Source organism: Poecile atricapillus, chromosome 15 (genome assembly GCF_030490865.1).
Source record: "Poecile atricapillus isolate bPoeAtr1 chromosome 15, bPoeAtr1.hap1, whole genome shotgun sequence".
NCBI lineage: Eukaryota > Metazoa > Chordata > Aves > Passeriformes > Paridae > Poecile > Poecile atricapillus.
In genome coordinates this window covers 14,608,728-14,631,880 of record NC_081263.1, presented here as the reverse complement: position 1 = coordinate 14,631,880, position 23,153 = coordinate 14,608,728, and the positions used below count along the sequence as shown (strand labels likewise).

The 23,153-nt window shown below is 42.9% G+C and overlaps 1 protein-coding gene across 1 annotated transcript in view; it reads left to right on the top strand.

The window, feature by feature from the left end:
• Positions 1-23,153, top strand: part of MMP24 (matrix metallopeptidase 24) — a 45,732-nt gene that overhangs the window by 10,047 nt on the left and 12,532 nt on the right. The window contains exons 3-5 of the mRNA XM_058850646.1: positions 201-317; positions 2,295-2,599; positions 18,258-18,419. Coding sequence (XP_058706629.1) covers positions 201-317; positions 2,295-2,599; positions 18,258-18,419 — 584 coding nt within the window. The remainder of the gene's footprint in view (positions 1-200; positions 318-2,294; positions 2,600-18,257; positions 18,420-23,153) is intronic.

The window sequence follows — 23,153 nt, the reverse complement described above, 5'->3', positions numbered from 1 at the left end:
CTGAGGTGTGTGGATTGCTAGCAGAGGTGGGTAGCACAGCCCTATGCAGAGGATAAACCTGATAGAGGGAGGACTGAACCCTTCTTGGGGTCAGCACTGGCCATCTCTCAGAGGTCTTCCAGTCACCTCCTGAGTTCTCTAGAATCTCTTTTCCAAACTCCTTGTGTGTAGCTTGTTTGTTTTTTTCCCTTTACTTGCAGATGGATGAAGAAGCCTCGATGTGGAGTTCCAGATCATCCTCACCTACGTCGCACCCGGAGGAAAAAGCGGTATGCACTCACTGGCCAGAAGTGGAGACAGAAGCACATAACCTACAGGTACAGCCCCTCCCTCCCCCTTTTTGGTGTGGAAAAAATGGTCTTGTACTTGTTTGGCATTCAGAATTTGTAAGTACTTCTAAATTGAAACTAGATCCTCCCTAAAATGTCTAGTCCAGGCTTTCATTCTCAGAATGTTGTGGAGAATACTGTCAGAGCACTGGAGTAACTGAAGAGTCTGTTATCAATTAGAAAATAAAACTGATGAGTAAGGGCAGCTAAATCACAGCCATAAGTTGTGCAATTTCGGCAGAAAAATCTTAGTAAAAGGCTCTTTTTCTTCTGTTAGAAATCTAAGGCTCTACCCTTTAGATCATGTGTCACCTTTAACAAACCATTAAAGCAGAAGGAATATCACTGTTTGGGGATGAGATGCTTTCTCCTTCTACTGATTTGCAACATTTATTTTTGCAGAGGTTTTACTTTTGCTCCTGTAGTAGAGCTCTTGCTTTTATCCAGACTTAGGCCAGCTGGGGTGAGCTACAGGTGTCAAGGGAGTGTTACAGAGGGGCACTTGTTTCCCAGAGGCATGTCCCAAGTCAGTCAGACTGTGAGCTTTTGAAAGGCAATTGCTGAAAGATGGCCAGTGGAGGTTTCTGGCAATAGGAATGTCACTTCAAATTAAAATTAACCCACCCTCTTGTTGAAATGACAGCCTTTTAAATTTTTTGTTGGGGAAAAGGAGATTACAAAGGAATGAAAATTAGAGATGTAGTCATTAAGGAGAAGATCTGGCTAAGACAGAAAGAAAGTCTGTGGTGAAGAGGTAGAAATGTGAGTGACCAGCATGGGGGAAGTGACAGAATGTTTAGGAAGGGACGTGTGAAAAGAAAGGTCAGGGACTGGGATCAGGGACTCTGTTACTTCTGCCAAGAATTCTGAGAAAGAAGGAGGATGTTTCATGTGACAATGAGGGACTACAGAGGCTGGGAGGAGAGACTTGTTCTGGGGAGTAGTTCAAAGCTTCCAAGAGTAATCATTATTTTAACTCAAATTGTAGGGGGACACCTTCTGTGTGCAAAGATCTGAGAATCAGATCCTTCTTCTAACCTTTTCTGGACCCTAGGGGAAAGTGGTATGGAATCATATAAATAAAATATGTCTTAAGCATATGCATAAGCAAGAGAAGCAGATTGGCAGAAGGCTGCACTGCTGCCCTTGTCAAACCAGTAGTTGTTTCGCTTTCCAATTTCAGTATTTGTAGTGCACATTCAAGTGATGGGTGTCTTGATTCACCGCTGAATGTGTGTGTTTATATTAAATTGAGCCAGCTTCATTAAAGACTGAAAATTGTTCCCATGACATAGATGCTTCATATTTCCCAAGTCAAGTTTAATAGATCATGAGGCTATTATATGCACACACACAAAACACCTCATGAACAGCATTTTTAACATAAGGTTTAGAATTATGGGACATTTATGTGCAGTTAAATGCCCGTTACTCTCGCCAAACTCTGTATGTTTAGCTGTCATGGACTGGGCTGCATAAAACTGGCAGATCCATCACTCTTATGGGCTCTAAAATATTTTAAGTAGTTTGGAGAGTGAAGCAGGTCATATAAGTAAGGTCATGTAGTTTACTGGAAGTTTGTTTCTCAAAACGAATTTTAGTGATCAGTTTTTTTTTCATGTAGTAGATTCCATCTTAGCATAACTTCAGACAAAATTGGAAGTAGTTTACATTTAAAAAAAAAAAAGTTACTCAGCTGTCTACACCCAGATTTGAAAGGTTTTTAGGAAGTAATCCAAAATCAACCAAAGTATTATGAAGACTCTTGTTAATAAATGTAGACTTCAGATCAGGTAGTAGTTCTGTTGGTAACTTTCTTTGTAACAGCAAAACTTTGCATGCACAAAGTAATGTCTGTAAAAAACTTCCCTTTGGAAGTTGAAACTGTGTGGCTATATCAATATATCTTGATATGTCTCAAATGTATTCTGCAATTGAAACATCCCTTCCTTCTCTTCCCCACAGTGTACACAACTACACCCCCAAGGTTGGTGAGATTGATACAAGGAGAGCCATTCGTCAGGCCTTTGATGTTTGGCAGAGAGTGACACCACTTACCTTTGAAGAGGTCCCTTACCATGAAATTAAAAATGACAGAAAGGAGGCAGATATTATGATATTTTTTGCTTCTGGTTTCCATGGAGACAGTTCTCCCTTTGATGGAGAAGGTGGATTCCTGGCTCACGCTTACTTTCCTGGACCTGGAATTGGAGGAGACACTCACTTTGACTCAGATGAGCCATGGACCCTGGGAAATTCCAATCATGATGGTAAGAGTGCAGGTCATCTTTCCCAGCAAGGATAAGTTGGATGCAAACACTGATAAGTTTTCAACTAGAAACTATTTGCTTGGTGGAGCTTTCACCTCCTATACAGTGGTTCAGATGCTTTCTAAATACGTATTCTATCTTAAATGGGAAAAGAATATTGTTAGTTTGTTTGTGGCTGTGCATGGTGCAAATTTTAGGAGAGAACAAAAGAGTGTGTCTGCTGGATTCTTACATCTCTCAAGATTTGGGCCTTAATTGCTACTAAAACCACAACTCTGGGAGGGAGAAGATGAACAAAAGAGTGTTGAAATTGTATCAAACAGAATACTTTGCAAGGGTCAATTAAACTTAAATTGTAAATTGTAAAGTTGAGAGTGAAGACATTTAAATGTCAATTTGTTTCGATCCATATTTGGTTTCTCACACTATGGAATTCCTTATCCTGTCAAGAGTTTGGGGCTGGCTGATTAGTTAAGGGAGACTGATGATTGGGACAGTTGTTTTTATCTTATTAAGCAGTAAGAGTTTCTGCATCTTTCTAGCTTTATTTTACTCTCTAAAGGCAATGAGCCCTTTCTGTTCTGTTTTCAAACCTTTGATTGATGATAGTGATGCCTTGTAAAAAGTTTAGGCTGATAATCAGAATTTCACAATGGCCTCACAAAATATATCTCGAATTTCTGCAGTCCTAATGGTTTGGGAAAAATGTCTTTAAGCCTTTAGGGATTCAAAATCATGTGTTGATATTTTGATAAGGATTAAAAGTTTACTTGGACTGTAAAGATGTCTTGATTTTTTAACCATATGAAAGCAGCCCATGACGCCTAAGGACATATGCAGAGATGATGTCTTTCACTAGACCGAGCAGTGTCGTTTGAAAAGAAGAAAAGCTTTCAGGCACACAAGCCACCTTCAGGCCTGGCCTAAAGGTGACAGCTTGCTTTCAGACTGGATTGCAAATGGGGAAAATCCCTCAGAGTTGTGAGTCGGTATCAGATCATCTTTGACAGGAAATGGAGCTGTCAGGTTCATAGAGGGAGTGCTAATTTGTAGGAAAGCAGAAAGTGTACGACAATTTTCATTGTAGGAAAAGAGAAGTAACGTTTCCTGGCATGTGTAAATGACTAGAGGAGGTGTAGGCTGAGAAAGAGAGAGGTGGGGTGTGGAAGGGGGAGTGGGGAGACTGTGGGAAGTTGTAGTGTGACCAAGAAGCAGTGTTTTGATGTCTTGAAATGTTAGGAATTTTTATTGCTAGGTTTGTGGCTGGAGGGCTCCCTCCAGGATGGGGAGTGACAGACTGTCAGAGACTGAGTGGTTACCTTGTGAGAGCTGCAGTAGCAAGGTGTGTTTGTGTGTGTCAGTGCCCTGTGCCACTTCAGTCTGGTCTCAGTAGTTGCTTGAGCTCAGCTATGGGAGTGTGGGAGGCCCAGCTATTGGATATGACTTCCCAGGAAAGCCCATGTGTGAGACCTGGGAGTGCTGGTATCTGGGGTAGAAGGTCCTTATGGGAAGTTGGAAGGGAAGGTTTTGATAAGTTATACTTGTTTTTTTCTATTCTCATTTTTTGCACAAAATGCTTCCTTCTGAGATGAGCTTAGCAGAGTTGGGAGCCAGCTTAAAGACTGGCAGGGATGGCTCTGCAGATTTTCCATCCTTTGATAGGATGTTCTACCATAGGTGATCACTTCTTTGAGCATTTTTTTTTTAATGCAGTTTTTAGGATGGTGATTGAGAGCAATATATACAATAAGTAGAGGGTCTCTCTTTTTATAAAAGCTATTTTTGTGCTGTTCTTATCCATGTGGCTCTTTCAAAAAACATGATGTATTTTTCTTCTGTGCTGAGTGACTGTCATGGGTGGTGTCCTCAAAGTTCATGAATTGGTATTTGAAGGGCTGGTGTGAAGTTTGTGTAAGAATTGATGGAAGAATTGAGATTTCCTTTTCAGAGGATGTCAGCTGTGTTTTTGCTTTCAGATTACTGTGCTGCATAGACTGGGCTGCACAGGCTCTCTTAAAAATCACCAGTGAGGATGTTGAGAATGGTGGGGTTGTAGTTGACCCTTCCATCTGGGGGAAATGTTGACGGTAGAAAGAGAAATTGATGTTTTGAGAGTGACAGGGTAATGCTGTAGTCAGAGCATTATAGACCTGTTGTGTGAAGAGTTTAGTTTTGCCTGCATCCTTATCTTTGGTGTGCAATTGTGAAGGTGTCCTGCTTCCTCACTGGATGATCCAAGTCTCTCTAGGGAGGGGTTTCCTTCTGTTTCACTATTCCTTGTCACTGGAACACTCACTAGCTTCAGGTTCTCAGCTCTGATGTGTTCTATTTGAAATGCTTTTAGCAGGGCTTGAACAGTTTCTTGGTCAGAGGTTTCCTGCTCAGTTCACTGCCAATTTTCATTGAAAGTAAGGTATTAGTGGGGACAATATAATCTGTTTAACAGGAAGTATTTCTTCAAAGATGGTGTTGCTTGTCCTTAAGATATGTATTTTGTGGCAACAGGGTTGATCAGTCTGGGATTGAAGAAGTCTCAGTGAAATAATAAAAAAGCCTTACCAGTAAATCATTAGCAAAGGTCTCATTCACGTGCAAAAGAGAAATTGGTTTGGCCATTCAGTATCTGTTCAATGATTATAGGAGTCTTGAAATAAGATTGAAGTAACAATGGTGTCTTTACATCAACCCACAAAATATCACAGTGTAAAATGTTCCTCTCCTGATAAGAATGTATATTAGTAAAAGGAAAATTTTGAGCAATCTGTCTTGGAGTTCTTTTAGCCTTGCAGTTGTGAAGGTAAATCTCCTGTCAGCAGAGCAGAATGCTGAAACTGGTGCCATAGATCCTTAGAATATTTTGCTGATGTCTCACCCGAATAATTTTATTACAGTTTTTCCAGTCAGATCTGAAGCTTTGCTTTTGTGAGTCTGCATTTGTTATGCTGTATTGTGGCACCAGCAGAGGTCCAGTCCATCTGTGTTTGGAAGCAGCTGTCACCCCACAGAAGAGCTGTATTGCAGCCTTCACTAGCAGTATAAATTATATGGATAAAAGTGAAACATTTCACATGAAATTTCATCCACTCAGGAAAAATAAGAAGTATTTGAGCAGATCTTTCTGTGCAAACAGCTGTCTCAAATTTGTACATGGAGAATGTGGTGTATCCCCTTGATGAAAGCTTCTGTCTTGTAAAGATGCCTTGTGGCAATCCACTGTGGTTATTGACAACTTCATCATCCCAGCTAGGGTATAGTTAGTTGGGATTTATATACTCATTATCATTTTGCATTGTCATCATTATACTGATTTTGCCCTTGTGGACAGCATGGCTGCTACCATTTCCCTTAAAATTATTGGTGTAATCGTAACAGCTGTGATGCTGTTGCTTGTCCTCTTGAGCCCTTGGTAATAGGGGCACATGCACCAACCCTTCTATTTTCTTTTACTGTGAAGAATGACCCTTGCATAGGCTTTCAAAGTGAATGGAAAGTTTTCTTCCCCCTGGATATCAGTTAAAGTTCCACTCAGGCATTCAGTGTCTTTAGCTGAATAAGACTGTACTTTCAATTTATGGTTGCTGATGAATCTTCATAATTGTACTGCCTTCTCTGGCATTCTCATAAGCAAGCTATGAAAGATTAATTTAGATAATCTTATGATAAGGATGGGCAAAGCCAGGTAGGAAGTTGAAATCCTGAAGCAGCTCTTAGTAACTGGGATCATGGGATACAGAATTCATTTGTTTCCCAGTGATAATGATGAGAACAGCTGGAAGCATGAAGCAGAATGTTGGAGGAGCCAAGGCAGATCAGAGAAGTGATGGGATGAACAAGATGCAACTGAAAAAGAGAGGGAGTATTTAGAAATAAGTCATCTACACAACCACACAGGAGCTGGCATGGTCACAGTGCTGGGGACTGACCTGGTGTTTTTCCTGGAAGGTGCTCTTCAATAGGAATGAAAGCAGCTGTTGGCCTTTAGCTGGTCCCAGACTTGTTAGGCTTTGGTGCCTGGCACATGGATGCAGGTGAAGCTGTGTTTGGAGTCCCTGTCTTTCAGCAGGACCTGGAGTGTAGCTGCTCCCTGGCCACGGGGCCCCTCTTGGCTGCTCAAATGCAGCGTTTGGTCACTGGCCCGTGTCAGCGCAGGCTCCGTGTCCCAGCCGCTGGTTTTATCAGAAGGAACACCAGACTCTCCTCTCCTTTCTTGAAGTTTTGGGTGTTTTGTACTTGAAATGTGCTCTAGAAACAGCCGAGCAGGCTTTGAACTGCCCACCTCAAGACTCACAGCACTGACACTTTGCTCAGGCAGCAAAAGCCTGAAAGGGAATGAACAGACTTGGCAGTACTGGGCACCTGACTTGGCTCAAGCATAGGGGCAATGCATGAAATACATTATTAAGTAGCCAAATCAAATATTTACTAGCTTTTATATGGAAATAATAATTATATATGTATATAACTCTAAAAACAAGTTGAAAAGGAATCCTGAGTGACTGAAAGTCAGTTCTGTCAGTTTAAATATCCACATGATATACAGCTCTTACATGCCCCTGACAACTCAAACATTTGTTTAATCCAGATTAATTACAGAAAGTAAATTTTTATCTCCAGTTTAACATTACAAATAGTATTAATAATAATCCCAGACAAATCTCCCTCCTGGTGTTTTAAAAGCAAAAATTCATTGCTGTTATGTGTGTTACTAACACCATACCACTGAATCTGTGGTGTCTGTCAACCCCCTGCAGGTAGATCAGAGAATCTTTTTAATATTAAAAAGAGGTAAGACCTGGGGTATTCATACTCTGCCAGGGATCACAAGATTTTATTTCTTTCACCATGCCCAGAGTTGTCCTCTATGACCCTCGCTATCATCTGTTGTCATATAGCATTTTAGGGGGGAGCTTGCCCAGGGCAGCCACTCCAGCTCCTTCAGGAAACATCCACAGCTGATGAGTTCCTTCTGTACCAGCTCCAGTGTGGCTCAGCTTCACATTGTGTGGTCATTGTACAGATCACAGGGCTCATCTCTCAGTGCCTCTCTTCCATACCTGTACCAAGTTTTCTCTGTAAATGTAGGATGACCATTGTGGCAGCTTTTTAGATGTTGGTAAGAAATGCAGAGCTTTGCTAACAGCAAGTAAACAGATTTTATAATTGTCCTGACTAAGTGTGTCCCCCACAGCTTCCAGTGGGTTCCTGCAGAGGCTTCTTTGGAAAGCTTCCTTTCAGGGCTTCTGAGAGAAAGCCAACCAAATAGTGCCAGAGTTTGCAAGATGCTGGCAGAAGCAGTATGGGAGATGAGATTTCACAGGTCACCTTCAGTTAATTCAGTGCTAATTCAGTGCAGGAGCTTCTGTAGAAGCTCTGGAGGAAAAGGGTCTGAACCACCTTTGGGAAGGTACTGTCAGCCACAGAGGAGAGGAACTGGATGGCTTTTTCCCTGTGATTCTGCCACAAGGAATAGCATTATTTCAGTGGAAGAACAGAGCAAGCACTCCTGGAGTCACCATCTGGACATGGCATATGCTCGGGAACTCGACCAGCTTTTTCAGGGCAGCCAAATGTTGTCTAGGCTGATGAATGTGAATATTCAGCAAGGATCTCAAGGAGAAAATTTTGATTGGGGTAGCTAATTTTGGAGCTTACTGACAGCCAGTGATCATGACAAGCCTGTTTGGGGGAATGCAGAGCTTTAAGCCCATGTTTTATCTGCTGATCAGTGTGTTCAAAGTACTTCAGTGTCTTCACTGGAAGTTTACTGTTTTCTGTCTTGGCAATATTAACATCACAAACCTTCTTGATTCTTTGGACATTTGTATCCCTGTAAGCAAGATGAAACCAGGGAAACTGGACTAGGTCAGCCCGGTGAGGAGAAGGAGGATGGGGAGGAAGCATCTAATAGTCTCCCACCTGAGGAGATTACTAGAGAGGAGAGAGGCACACTCTTTTTGGAGGTGGAAGAGCAGAAAAAGGAACAAAAGGCAAGGGGCACAAGCTGCAACAAGAAAAAATCCACCTGGGGTTTAAGGTAAAAACTTCTTCACCTACAGAGTGGTAGACCTCAGAGGCTGCACCTGGAGAGTTTGTGGGGACTCCAGCCTTTGAGACTTTAGGAATGTGGCTGGATGATGTCCTGAGCAACCTGATGTAATTCTGAGATTAGCTCTGCTTGAAGCCGAAAGTTAAACTTGGTGGCTTCCAGCCATGCCTTTCAATCTTTTTTTTTTTCAATATTTTTCCAGAATTCTTTAGCACTGCTGTAGACAGAATGGGAGTTCCTAGAACTTAAAAGCAAATTGCAATTACATCTCATGGCAACTCTGAGCCATAGCAAGGTATCCAGCTCATAAAATTCTCTCTTTCTATCAGCTAGTTTCCTTCTAAAAACAGAACTGTTTAATATTGAAATCTTCAATGAGCGAGTACTGGTGATGTTCACAGATGCATGAAAAGGTAGCTGGCAATATTTTTTGCTGTTTGATCCTTTTGAAGATGTTCCTTCTTTTTTTTTAATGCCTGAATGTACAAGGTTTATGGAGCATTGACTAGACTAATCCTATATAGAATGTATGTTACAATATCCAAGGGGTTCTCTGGTATTAAGGGGGATGTATCAGTAGGTTTGGCTTTTTCTAGGCAAAATCTAGTCATACAATTCTTCATTATCCAAGACTTCCAGATGTTTCCAGTCACTTTGGAAACACTGCTGGCTAAACATTATTTATCCTATTTGTTTTGTTTGATTACAGTTGTGATATTTGATGTGGAGGGAGGGAACTAAGAGGAATGCAGAGTATCCAGCTGTTGCTTGCTTTTTGTCTTTGAGGTTTGTAGGGACATTCATTTTCCTAGGTTGGCTCTACTCTCTGCTTGCTCCTCAATTATCTGACTTGTGCAAGTGCAGTGCCTGCTTGGAAAAGCACCTTAACCTCTGTACCCTCACCCAGCAAACTTCCAGAACTTGGTAGTCTTTTCTCCTCAATTAATTCCTGTTTCCTCTGCATCTTACCTCGCTTTGTCTCATTCTTTTTTATTTTTCCACTTTTTCTCATGTTCATTTTCTGTGGAAGTATTCAGGCCAGCAATCTACAGAGTATGAATACAATGAGTAACTCACAACAGAGAACATGTGTAATTTTTGTGCTGTTTGGCTGCTAAGTAGATTTTTAATTTTCTTTTTTATTTCTCAGATACAGAACATCTCAACATCTAAAGAGTTTTGTTCTAACAAATGGCATTTTGAATCCATCATTATTTTTCAGGCTTTTGACACTGTTGTTGAAAATGAGCATCAGCGTTTTCCAGAGTGAAAACCAGAGCTGCTTTGAAGTTACTCACATGTCCCTTTAACACAGAAGACCTGGAAGACTTTCATATGCACGTTTGAAGTCAAGTGGGGCATAAATTGTATTAATATTTCAATTTATTCTCTTAGGCCTTTTGATGATGCATCACCAGGTCATGCTGTTGCTTGGTACTTTGTTCATTGAAGACCAGTTCAGTGTTTAATCTCCAGGACATACCTACTTAACACTGGTTTCATACTGTAGCTGCTTGGAGAGAGACTCATTCCCATAAGCCAGAGCTCTCTCACATCCTATGCTAATCTGAGCAAGGATACAGACACGTGATTTCAAGGCAGCCAGCCACACTAAAATGAAATCAAATCAGGCAGCTTAAATCAGCAACAGTTTGAGATTACACCCGTCCTGTCAACCAGAAGGAGAAAAGAGGAAGCCCATCAGCACATGGGGAAGATTTCCATCTTCAGATTCCCCTCTCCACCTCTGGACACCCTCTCTGTAAGTAGTGCTTTCTTTTGGTGTGTTTTCTGTCATTCTACAAACAGCAGTGGCTTCACAATGCAGGCTGGATTTTAAAGCTTGGCAGTGCTAGTTATTGATTACAGCTGGAATTCATTAATAAGAGTCATCTCCAAATTCTAAATTTTCAAAACACTGTACTTGTAAATACACCTGATGGTACTTGTCAATACACCTGCTGTTCACAGTGTTCTTCAAAGAAAAATGTTATCCCATTGCATTAGTAGTCGTTCAATACACAAAGTATGAATATCGTTCTGTAGGTATTTGGAATCCTATTGATTTATGTATAATCAAAGTAAAGTATTTTACTTCTTTTCACAGAGGATGAAATACTCTGGGATTCACAGGAAAGAGCCAGTAAGGATCAAAATGATGTGTCATTCCCTTAAAAAGGAAGGAAAAAAAAAAACTGTGAAAAAAAACAGGTTGCAAGAATCAAGGTGAGCCAAAAAGTCTCTTTTTATCACTTTCCTGTTGTAAAGCAGAAACTAATGATGTGAAATGAGCCAAAATGGAGCAGTATCTTTATTAAACTTGCTGCATTCCACTTGCTGAAGGTGGGGGGAGAAAAAACAACAGGCCATCAGTCATCAGTAGGGAAATGACACCCAATATTCTGGATTTTGTCATCACACACGAGCAGCAAACTTGGGACTTGCTTAAATTACCTTTTTGTTTTCTCTCCTGTTTCTGAAGAAGAGTTCACAGTTTGAAAACAGTTTGACTAGCATTGCCTTCTCTACCCAAATCCACCAAGAACATGACTCTTCCATCCCAGCTCTCATATGTCTCAGTCCTACTCAGGCTTTACAGCCCTATCAGGAACTTTATGTGTCAGGGGAGGACGAAGACACAAAGTCCCCTGTTCTAGAGAGCACCTTTGTTGTGGCACAGAACTACTTTCATAGCTTCCAGAACAACACTTGCTCTGTTGCCAGCATCAGGAATTAAATATCATTTCAACCTGATGGGCAGAAAAGGATTTCAGATATCACAGACTGGATTGTCCACACTGCCTGTGCCAGGACCTGAGGTTTTTTAGTTACCTTCCAGTGTTTCCACAGCTGGGTCAGGACTGAATTCTGTCAGGTGACCCTGCTGTATTTAAATACTTTTCAAATACAAACAACAGCTCCTTTTCAAGACTGATGGAATGAAAGTAATATCTACTTTTTTTGTGTTTCTGTGATAATTTTTTTTCTTTACTGCTTTACCATCTGTTCTACCAAATTCTCTGCTGGTAGAGGCAAATACGTATTTTCATTTTGGGATTAGTAATTCTTTGCTATTGATTTGTTTATGGAATTACAACCTACATTTGTGAAAGATGGGGTTAATTTTTCAGCAGAACACTCCACTGACTGTCAAGCTGCTGAGCCAGCTGAAGTGGTACGACTGCCCCTCTCTCTGCCTGCACACTCTCAGTTTTGGTCTCCATTCCAGACCATTAGTTTGTATTTCTCCTCTGAGTTTCTACAGGAGGTTGTCCTCATAATGCCCTCTGTCCATCTCAGATAAAGCACAGCTTTTTACATTAGTAAGGTGTGCAGCACAGCTACCAGCCCTGATTTGCACGCTGCCTTTTGTGCAGTAAAGGGAAGTTACCTTACACATTGGTAACATAATGTGGTTCTTTGTCCTTCTGCAGTACCTTGGTCTCGTGGGGATCAGTTTTACATGGCTGTGGTACAGTTGCTGTTAAAACTGCAGCTCAGTCCTTCTTTCTCCAGGGAAGCTGTTTAGACACTTTTCAGAGTTTTCATTAATTCCATAAGAAGCAACATACACGTTCCTTGCTACACGTACCAGTAATTGCTTATGAACAAGGTAACACTTGGATTTCTTTTTAACATGCATTTTCTTCCTTTCTAGATAGAACAGCTGTTTACCACAGAATTCCACAGAGCAGTATCACCCCTTCTTCAGGGTCTTCAGAAGACTGAAAAGCTTTCCTTGAGCAGAGCGTCTTGTGGAGGTGAATGGAGGAGCACAGACAAATCAATGTTCTTCTGTTGAGCAGGTCAGACCTACCAGGTCTGAAGATGAAAGAACCAAGGCATAGCTTAGAGTAGCCCTAAAGCTTCTTTAAGTTGTGCTTGGGAAATAGTTGTCTCTACATGACTGTTGGGGTGGAAGGGATCATTTTAGTGTATTTAAAGCACGTTTAGTTCACACCATCTCTTCTGTAATTACCTGAGGCATGCTATTGTCACACACAATCAATCATCTGATTTCCTTAGTATCATGCTTACTTTAATAAAATTTCAAAATATAACTTTCATATGTCTTTTTAATTGTGTTTGGGTACACTGCAATATGTACATGTGTTGGCAGAGTGATACAGTTCATAAAGTATAAAACTAACACGACAAAGAGCAGAGATTTAGTCTCTTCTGCTGATATGCAATATTATTTGTACTTCTGTTGTCTTAGAAGCTGTATCCTGAATTTACAGTCCCCAGTGCTGTGTGCTCTCCAGAGCTTATCCACACACTCAAGGATAAACACTGATGGCAATAACTGATAGCACTGCCCTAATGGAGTCCCTGCTGCTGTGAATGTCAGGCATTTCAGCAAGTGGCTTCGCTGACCTACAGGAGTTATTCACTGAGTTACTTGGCCAGATAAAGTGTTTTGGTGTGGATTTTCATAGTTAAAAGGAATGACACGGTACCAGAAGGCATGTGCTGGCAATTTCAGAAAGAAAAGCTTTCTCAGGGTGTCTATTAACTATTGAAAGTTTTTTCCAGAGGAAGATTAAAATCAAAGTATCAGGAGGAATGGAGTTTGAGCGTTGAAGGAAGTTCATACATAAATAGTTTATCTACGACTCGGTGTTCTCTGTGCTGTTGCAATAAAACCACGTGTTTCTTTACTCTGCAGGGAAAAGTAGAATGTTACAAACAATTTGAAAGTCCTTTCACCAAAGATGTGGGTTTGATGTGGGATTATATTGCAATTTATCTAAAGTTAGCTCATCTGGGAGCACACCAGCTAATGAGGTTTATCCTGAACACAGATTGTTTTTAATTAAGAAAATTCAACTTAAACCTATGTTTCAAGTTGTATTGAGCCATTGAGCTGGATGTAAGGTAAGCAGTGTATTCACCTGGTGTGGCATCATGATAATGGAGGATGCTCTTATAGGTATGTCCTCAGTTGTCATTTTCTGTGGTGATAACATTGTGCTGGGGAGGAAAATACATCAGCAAAAGCTAAACTAACTGTGTTTCTTTGTGTTTAGCATAGCAGGTGGAACTATTTCACTCAGTGAGCCGACTTACTCCCTCCCACCAGTTTTACCAGGGTCATCTTCTTTCTAGTGCTCATTGGTGGACTTTTGGCTGCCTCCTGGGAACTGGGAAGGAGGAAACTCAGGCAGGTCTCTGACCAGACCTGTTTGTTTTGTATAGATGGTGCAAATGAGCAAAAATTGTTGTATTTCTCTTGGGACTGTTTCCTCCAAGTACAGATCCATCTTAACCCTACTGTCTTATCCAGGTGCCTGGGGCACTCTGAGTGCAAGGTTTTGTTGTTACTTGGTCTTGGGGGAGTGGGTTGAACAGGAAATTAAGGAGCTATATCCCATTGCCTGACCTTGTTTCCGTAGCCAACCATCAAGCTAGGCTGTTAGTTCTCCATCTGAATCTTGCTTCAAGAAGATGGACACTATGGGACAGAATGGACACTATTTTGGACAAGAAATACGATGAACTGGGAGGTCAGAGACCTTTCTGTATGTTCAAGAACCAGAAGAAACAATGTAGGAGGTACAAGCTCCTATCCAGACTCCCCCAGCTCAGCAGTGGGTGAGAACACAGAGAGCCTTCACAGCTCCAGGCTGAGTGCTGTGGGAGGAAAGAATGATATCGGTGGGTTTATACCTCAATATTTTCTTTTCAGAGCAAATCCTAGCCCACCCTTTCAAAAGGAAATTAACAACGTGTTCTCTTCCATGCTATGGAATTCCTTACTGTTAGCAAATTAAAAGGAACTTGTTCCTCAACAGTATTATTAATATCAAGTGACCTTTCAAGAGAAAATAGGATAATGAATCCAGAGCTGGATTTTGGAGAACTCTGGGCTTTTGAAATGGTCTTAAGGCTTCTTTCTCCCATCTCCTCCTCCCTTGAAATGCTGTCTCACTTGTTTTCTGAGAATGATGTAGTTGTTTCAGAACTGGGACCCCCCAGAATTTACAGCAGGATGGAGAAAGTAAGATGACACAGGCATGCTGGAAGGAAAAGGTCAACAGATGTGTCTGAGAGGAGGCTGGAATAGAAGGATGAGGGGATTGAACTGTGGTGAGCAATTTTTGGCCGGGGCAGAGAGCAGAAGGAGAGGGAGCTGTGTGTACTTCTGCCATGACTGCTTTCCAGCAAAAGCAGATGAGAAGCAACCACAGCACTGAGAATCAAGGTACTTGGAGAGAATTAAGAGGAGCTTCTTGTCCTGCTCTCTGTGGAGGTCAGTTCACTTTCTAGGAATTCTCTTGAGCTCTACTTCATCTGCTCCAGCCCCCACCCAGGGTTTATCACTGCTCTGGTTTGGGTAGCCTCCTGTCCATGGAGGAGGAGAGCTTTTCTGCTCCGCTGTTGACCTGCCTGCTGTGGGTGTGTTGGAACTGGGACAGTTCATTTCATTGAGAGTTTCTTACCTCTAGTTGCAACAAAGCTTCCCAGCCAGCATTTTCTGTGCTTTGTGGCATTCTCACACACAACTGCCAGTCAGAATGGTGATTTAAAACTGGACAGCAGCAGCTGTTTTCCACAGCTGTGTTTCCTAAGCTAGCTGGGAAAGGGTGTGTTTCTGTTCCATAGTGGAAGAGCTGGTTGGCCTGACACCCGTCATGGCTGAGGTACTTCTTCAGGAATGAGCCTTCATCTTGCTGATCATCACAGAACTCTTACTGGTTGTCTCACTGGTGATCGAGGAACAAAAAATTATGATCTTCTGGACCTGATAGCTGAAGGAATGTGGGTAGTGTGAAGATCAGTTGCATCCTTGGCTGTGGAAACCACAAGATGGAGAAGTTCAGGATGTGTGTCAGAAGAGTTGAATGAGATCAGTACTAACACCGTGATGAAATGACATCAGTGACACAGCAGAGTGCACATTCAGCAAGTCAAGATCACAGGAAATCTGAAGTGGTTGGTAGCAGTGTCCAGTGAGGCTGTTGTTCAGAGACCTTGAGAGGCTAGAGGAGTAGGCTGACAGGAACCTAAGGAAGGTGAGCAAGGGGAAATGCACAGGCCTGCCCTGGACTGTTGGTGGCTCAGAGACTGGGAAGCAGCTTTGCAGAGAAGGACCTGAGGCTCCTGGTTGACAACAAGCTGAACATGAGTCAGCAGCACAGAGGGCAAACAGCATCCAGGGCTGCCTCTGGAAGAGTATTGGCAGCAAGTCAGTGCCAGCAAGGGGATGAACCTTCCTTTCTGCTTGGCACATCTGGAGTGCCCTGTGCAGGACTTCCCAGTATGAGAAACCTGGCACTCAAAATCTGACAAGACAGCCTGCTTTACTTGACCTTGCTTGAGCTGCACTTTGGACCAGACAATCTCCAGAGGTGCCTTCCAGCCTCAACCATCCTATGAGTCTGTGGGATTCATTTTCCACCTGTAAAGTGGACTGGCATTTATTTTGGGCAGAAACAAGTGATTGAAAGCTATTTAAAACTAATTTAATAAGATAGTGCCTGATCTTGTGCTCCTGGTAAAGTTTTAGCACATAGAGGCAAGTCACTTCCATAGATTATATGTAGAGTTACACAGAGACAAGTTCTAGACCTACTGGCAGCACAAATACTGCAGATACTTTAGAAAGGAGGAAAATGCCAACAAGGGAAGGTGAGGGAAGATGTCCCTGAGCACTGGCACAGACTGTGAGCCTGTGGTGAGTGATGAGCAGGGTTTCATGAGGTCAGTTCTGTACTAAGTGAGCTTTACTGTGGACTTCCACATGTGAGTAGTTGTGGTAGCAGTGAAAATGATGCTTTCATGATCATTTTGGTGATACAGGAGGCTTAAGTTAATTCAATTTTGCCAAAGGATATTGAATCTCTGAATCTCATTTGGAACCTGGGTGCATCTTCTAAGCTTGAGTGGTTTTGAAAACCCGTGAAGAGTGATCAGTTCTCCAAACTTTACCATAAATTCATGGATTTTATACTTGCTGTTGGACATTGTGTTGACTTGTTCTACACACACCAGATTTTCAACCATGGATGAGAAAAAATTACTAAGTAGGTCTCCATTTAGACTTCCCAAATACAGAAATTCTAAAATTTTACATAAATATGTGGCTAAAGTTTAGGCTGTATATGTTTTTGGACAATTGCCTTTGAAAAGTTATTTGAAATGCATGTGTATATTTTAACATGTCTTGCATATTCAGATGCTTTCACCCTCCAACTCAAATGTTTAGAGCATTTAACCATTTTGGGGTGATATGTATGGCTGGGGGAGCACTGTTTGGTACTGACCTCAGGTATCTTCAGAGGCTCCAAAGCTCCCTGCTGTGGAGGCTCACAGACCCCAGGAACTGCTTTGTCATGTTTTTATGGGTAACAGTGAAGCAGTAACTATTTAAATTAAAAAGTGGAGATGGTTCTGTGTGAGTCACTGTTGCAACTCCTGTCTCAAGGAGAGCTCAACACAGAACTGAGCTTTGGTGCCTCCAAGGTAGGTGCAGTTGGAGGTGTGAGGAGGCTCTTTGGAGAGGCAGAGCAGCTACTGAACTGCCACTGACAACTGATTGCAAGTGTCTGATTGCAAATGCTCTTGCTTTTTGCTTTGCCAAAAAAAAAAACCCAAAACCAGAGGGGCCCAAATTCAGGCAGAATTGAGAGCTCAGACATTTTACTGCCGTGAGGAAACCCTTACATCAGTCTTTGTTGGCTGTATCTTCATCCCTACACAGCATTGCCTGGGTCACTTTCCAGTGCCCTTATGGAGTAAGGCATCCAGGGACCACACTAGCTTAAAGAGATGAGGGTCCCAGGCCCATGGGACTGAAGAGGAATGCGTGCCTGTAGATTTGAAGGTACCCCTACTTCGCACTGCTCCCAGCTTCTGCACCTGACAGCGCTCCTCATCCTTTCTTCTTCCTGTCAGGAAGCATCCTAACCCTTCTTTACTCTTTCTTCCTTCTGTCTTCCACCACTGAGATCCAACCCAACCTTTTCCCTGTGTGGGAGTGGGGCAGGATGGAGCTACCTGTGCTCATCTCCTGCACACACGGCAGTGCCAGGAGTCTGGCAGAGTAAAAGCACATTGAGGAGCCCATGCTGGAGGAGATGGGGCTGCCCACACGGCACAGTGTGTGTTATCCTGGTCTTCTCTGTCCTTCCTCATGCCTTGCCAGGTGCCTGCAGACATCCTCTGCAATTTGTTGGTCCAGGGCAGATCAGAGCATGGCACCAGAGGACACAGAAGGGGCACAAAGCACTCACTCCACCACTGATTAGCAGACTGTCTGCTCTCTCACCTCTCCTGGCAGCACTCAGATAAGGAGCCAGTGGTAATAGAGTGATCATTTTGTTGGCCATTTTCTGTAAATTCTCTGCAAAAGACTCTACAGTCAGTATCCTTTTATTCCAGATACTGCCTGTTTTACCTGCTCTGGGACTGGCAGCCTCTTCCATGACAATGGCTAAAAGCTGTGCAGACTTTTGGGACTAAAACCATCTCCAGGAGCTGCCCCTGGCACTGTGACCTGCTGTGTAGTAGGAGAGCAAAGCATTTGCTTCTGGCTTTGTGGGCAAGAGGGGTTTGGGATGGGCTCAGGCTGTGTCTGTGTGCTAACCTGGCTGTGCCTTCCTCCCACAGGGAACGATCTCTTCCTGGTCGCAGTCCACGAGCTGGGGCATGCCCTGGGTCTGGAACACTCCAATGATCCCAGTGCTATCATGGCTCCTTTCTACCAGTACATGGAAACACACAACTTCAAACTGCCCCAGGATGACCTCCAAGGAATTCAGAAAATCTATGGTGAGCATCCCTACCTACTTCTTTACTTACACCAAGTTTGAGCCTAGGGAGTATTTTACAATTAGCCCCCGCATGCCTGCAGATGGTGGCCTGCATTTCCTGCCAGAGCTGAGTGGAGAACTGTTTAAGCCCTTGATCCAGGACTGAGTACCAGATGACTGCACAAGTCAGCATAACCAAACCTCTGTGATCCCACTGCTGCTCCATCCCTCACTGTGTCCCCAAATCAAGGAGTACTACAAAGGGAAAAACAGGCTTTGCTGTGCCCAAGGTTTATCCATTAGGAACAACCAGTGCAATAAAGGAAAAGAATACAAAGAGCCTGGAACATTAAGGAAAGGTAAAAAGTATTTATGCACTCCTTGTTTTTTTTTCCTCATTATATATAAGGTAAGGGAACGAAAGTTTGGATCTGCTTAGGGAATACTTTGCTTCTTTTAATCTCCAGCTGAACATGTTGTACAGCGTGTACCACAAAGATATTTGGCTCAAGGAGAATAGGGAAAAGGGCAGAGAGATAATGGGAGAAAACCAAGGGGGTGCAGATGTTGTAGTGCCCTGTGATGGGATCATGGATACCAATATGTGAGGACAGGAACTTGCACAAGTATTGGCTGCAGGACACTCTGAAAGCAAAGAGAAATTCAGGTTTTAGGAGCTCAAGGAGAGACTGAGACTAATGGCCACAGTCTGTGGCAACCTGTGATAAATCAGTTTCATCAAACATCCCTGATTTATTCTTTGTGGAAGGTACAAGTTTGATGGAGAGGTTACTTGATACATGCAGCACAGAGCAGTCGTGCTATGTAACTGCAGCTGGAGTCAAATATTAACTCCCAGAAGCAGTAGAGCAGATGTGGTATGAATTAAAGGTGAAAAAAGTACTTGTAAGGTGGTTGTCAGTGGGAAAACTGGTGTTTCTCAGGGCTTGCTGCAGGAATTGGTGGCAGGCCTACAGTATTCAATGTTTGCATCAGTGATCTGCCAGTGAATGTGAAATTGATGTTAATAAAATGTGTTCCAAGACCTGTAAGATTCTAAAGCAACACTTTAGAGGTATAAATTGCATCTTATCTGAGTAATTTGGTGTTTGCTTTTTGTGACTGGATTGAGATTCATTTGTTTAAGTGCAGATGCCTGGAAAAGTCCCTTTCTGGGCTAATTTCTCTGACTTGTGGGAAAAAGTGGGAAAAAGCCAAGCATTTGTAGATGGCAGTCCAGCCTCAGTGTGAGAGATATCCAAGTAAGGTCCAACATGTAAAATACGATGGCTTAAAATACACCCAGGGGAATTATCTCATCTCATTTGTGCATCTCCTTATTGATCATTACTGGGGTGAAGTTGCATGTTAATTATTGTATGGTATTGTTTAATTATGAAAACTTTAACATAGTACATAGTTCTGGTGCTCAGGATAGCAGAGGCTCTGGAGGGTTTTGAAATGAAGTGCTGGGGTAGTCAGTGTTAAACTTTCATTAAGTAATAGATCTAAGTGTTAATTTTTGAAAGCTGCCAAAATGCCATTAGGCTGTTTCTATTTTGAAATTTATTTAGTTCCTGTGAACTTTGATTAATCAGATAGAAAAACCCCTCAATTTATTGCAGACAGTGGAAGTACAATCAAGGAAAAATGACTGGTTTCTCTGTTTTCAGACATGTTTTTGGAAAGGGAGCAGATAAGGAACTGACAGCCTTCCTGCTTCACTTTTGGGATTCAAGCCAGGATCAGCAGGATCAGCACTCCTCAGAATGGGGCTGAGGTCTTTGAGCTGGAATGGGCTGGGGATGGTGTTAGGGGTTGTAGAGATCACTCATCCTGTGGGGAGAAGAAGGAGCAGCTTCTGCAGCAGGAGCTTTTCTTCTCCAGGTAGAGATTTCAGCCCTTGGTACAGAGTTACAGTCCAAAAAACTAAATTGAATTTAAAATTACGTTTTATGCTTATGGTTCACAAAGAAATTATGGAAAATGCAGATGATGTTTCTCCCTAGAACTAATGGTGAAAGAACAGAACCCTTCATCTGATCTTAAAACTGAGAAGGGCCTGCTGAAATATCCTTCTTGTAGGTTTAGCAGGAACATTCAACTAATGTATTTTATTTCCACAGTGCCACTCTGCTTCGTTGTGCCTTGGGAATGCCAAAAGCCCATCTACCATTGAACCTCTCCAAAACCCAAAATCTCATGCTTTCTTGCTGCTTTGGCATTCTCTACAGTGCAGCAGCATGTGCTCAATATGTATTATTTAGTATCCTACTCTGCAAAGTCACACATGAAGCTACTGTCTTGCCTGTAGTGTCCTTTTTAAGAGATTTTTATAATCAAAACTTCCAATATTTCATTGCACTGAAGTTGCTAGAACAAAGAATGGAGGCTCTATTAAAGCTGAAGTTCATTTTGCCTCCTTTTGAGAATGATGCATTTCAAATGTGGTTTATATTGTATCTGTGTTTATCCATTAGAAAATAAACACATCCAGATCTGTCATATAATGATCTGTTGAATTTTTAATTTATTGTTTGCTGAATTTATTTCAGAACTCACCCAAAGAGACAGTAGGTGATGTGAACTCTTGTTTGTGCTTCATGCTGATTAGTGTAAGGTCAATGTTTAAAATGTTACTTCCATTTTGAGCTACTGAGGGCAAGGCCACCGGCTCCCTGTGTGACAGAGCTGTAACACAAGTCAGCAATATTCCCATCTACTGAGAGCTGCTTCCTGTAGCATATTCCTTGACAAAACAAGGAAAGAGCAGGGCTCTATTTTATGTGTGTTTTTCAGAAGGATATCTCTCTGTGTACTTACGTGCCCATGTCACAAGTGACATGCCCAGGAAGGAAGTGAACTGGAAGTGATACCAATTTGCAGGTCCCCTTGATATCCTGCTGAGTTGCCTCTTAACTTTGCTAGTGTTGAAGCCAGGGCTGCAGGGAGCTGTACTGGAGGTGGAGAGAGGAGAGATGCTCAGCTGTGGCTGTCACAGGGCCTAAACTGGTCACTCTGCAGCATTGGTCACCCTGTCCTGACAGGAGGGTGCAGACAGGTGGGGCTTAGGGTTCCCCCAGGTAACAAGTGACAGGAAAGAAGGAAAAAGCCTCAAATTGTGTCAGGGGTGTTTTAGGCTGGGTATTAGGGAAAGTTTCTTCACTAATAGGGTGGTCAGGCATTGGAACAGCTGCCTGGGGCAGTGGTGGAGCCACCATCCCTGGTGGTATTCAAAAAATGTGTGGATGTGGCACTTGGTGACATGGCTTAGTGGTGGCCGTGGTAGTGCTGGGTTAAGGGTTGGACTTCATCATCTCAGAGGGCTTTTCCAACCTGAATGATTCTGTGATTCTATGATTCTTCACATCCTGCTCTCCATGCTGGTTTGCAGTGGGTGATGAAGCAGCCTCTCATGGGGAGTGACTCTTGTGACACTGGGCTTGACATGATGTGCAGGGAAAACTCATGTCCAGGGCTGGTTAACCAGGCCATTGCTTCAAGGGCCTTTCAAAGCCTGAGGTCACAAAGGGGAGGTCTCCTAAGCACTCAAAGGCAGACCAGGTCATTAACCCTAGAGACAACCTCAAAGATCTGGGTCATCCCAAATCTCACTGAGGAAATCTCAGCCTCACACATCTTCTGTGCAGTTCAAGAAAAGAGATCCCAGTCAGTGCACATGCTGCACCCCTGAGGGCTGAGGTCCAGAGTGGCCATGAAACCTCTCCAGCCCCTGGCTGAGGAACTGGACAACGCCAGCTCTGACATCCAGGAACAGGGGATCAGCAGGGCACAGTGTCCATGAGCAACCAGGACCTTCTGCCAGCCTCACCCCTTCAGAGAGCATGCACGAGTTCCATAACCTCCCTCCCCTTTTCCCAGTGGCAGCCATAGGGATTCTTGTAACCTACAAACCCTTGTGACCGTCCCATATCCTTGTAAACTACACCTCGGTGTGAGATGGCTTGTGAGGGAAATTCTCTTCTGGTGGAGAATTTCCATGTGGTGACACTTCACTGCGAGTGAGACCATCAGAGCAAGCTTTGCTGTCATGTGGGACCTGGAAATGTCCTCTAAAAATGTCCTCTTGGACATGGGGAGGAAATAGAGTAACATCCAAGACCTCATCTGTAGAAGCTGCAAGATCTGGGCCTTGTGGATCCATGCCCCATGGTACTGTGCTCACAGAAGGAGAGGGGAAGGAAAATGCTTGGCAATCAGGAATCTGGAGGAATGTGCCCTGGTGCCACATCTCTGGCTTGTTGCAGAGATATCAGACACCCTCTCTATGTTGCATTGCTTCATTTGCACCTTTCCTCCTGTCCACAGACTGTGTTGGACCCAGCAGGGAGCACCAGACTCCACCTCTACTGCATCCACAGAGCTGTACCTGCTGCATGCCAGGTCTTCATTCCCACTCCTCTGAAACACAGGGAGTAACTGCCTGGTTCCCAGTGCTGTCCTTGGGCTGCACCTGACACCTGGAGGACTCTGCCAAAGGGGAGGCTGAGAGGGAGCCCATCTCTCTTGGGAGGTTTCTCAGCTGATGGAAAAACACTGGTGTGTGTTATGGCTGAGTGAGAAATACTTTTCTCATCCTACAGATTCTTCTGAGTGTAGAAAAATGTTCTGTTTTGCTGTGGAGCAGGTGTCAGGCTTCTGAAAGTTTTTCTAGAAGAAAACTGGAGCATCTTGCAGAGCCCCAACCTCTCATTTTTCTGCCTAAGCCTGGGAATTTTTGACCTAGTTTTCT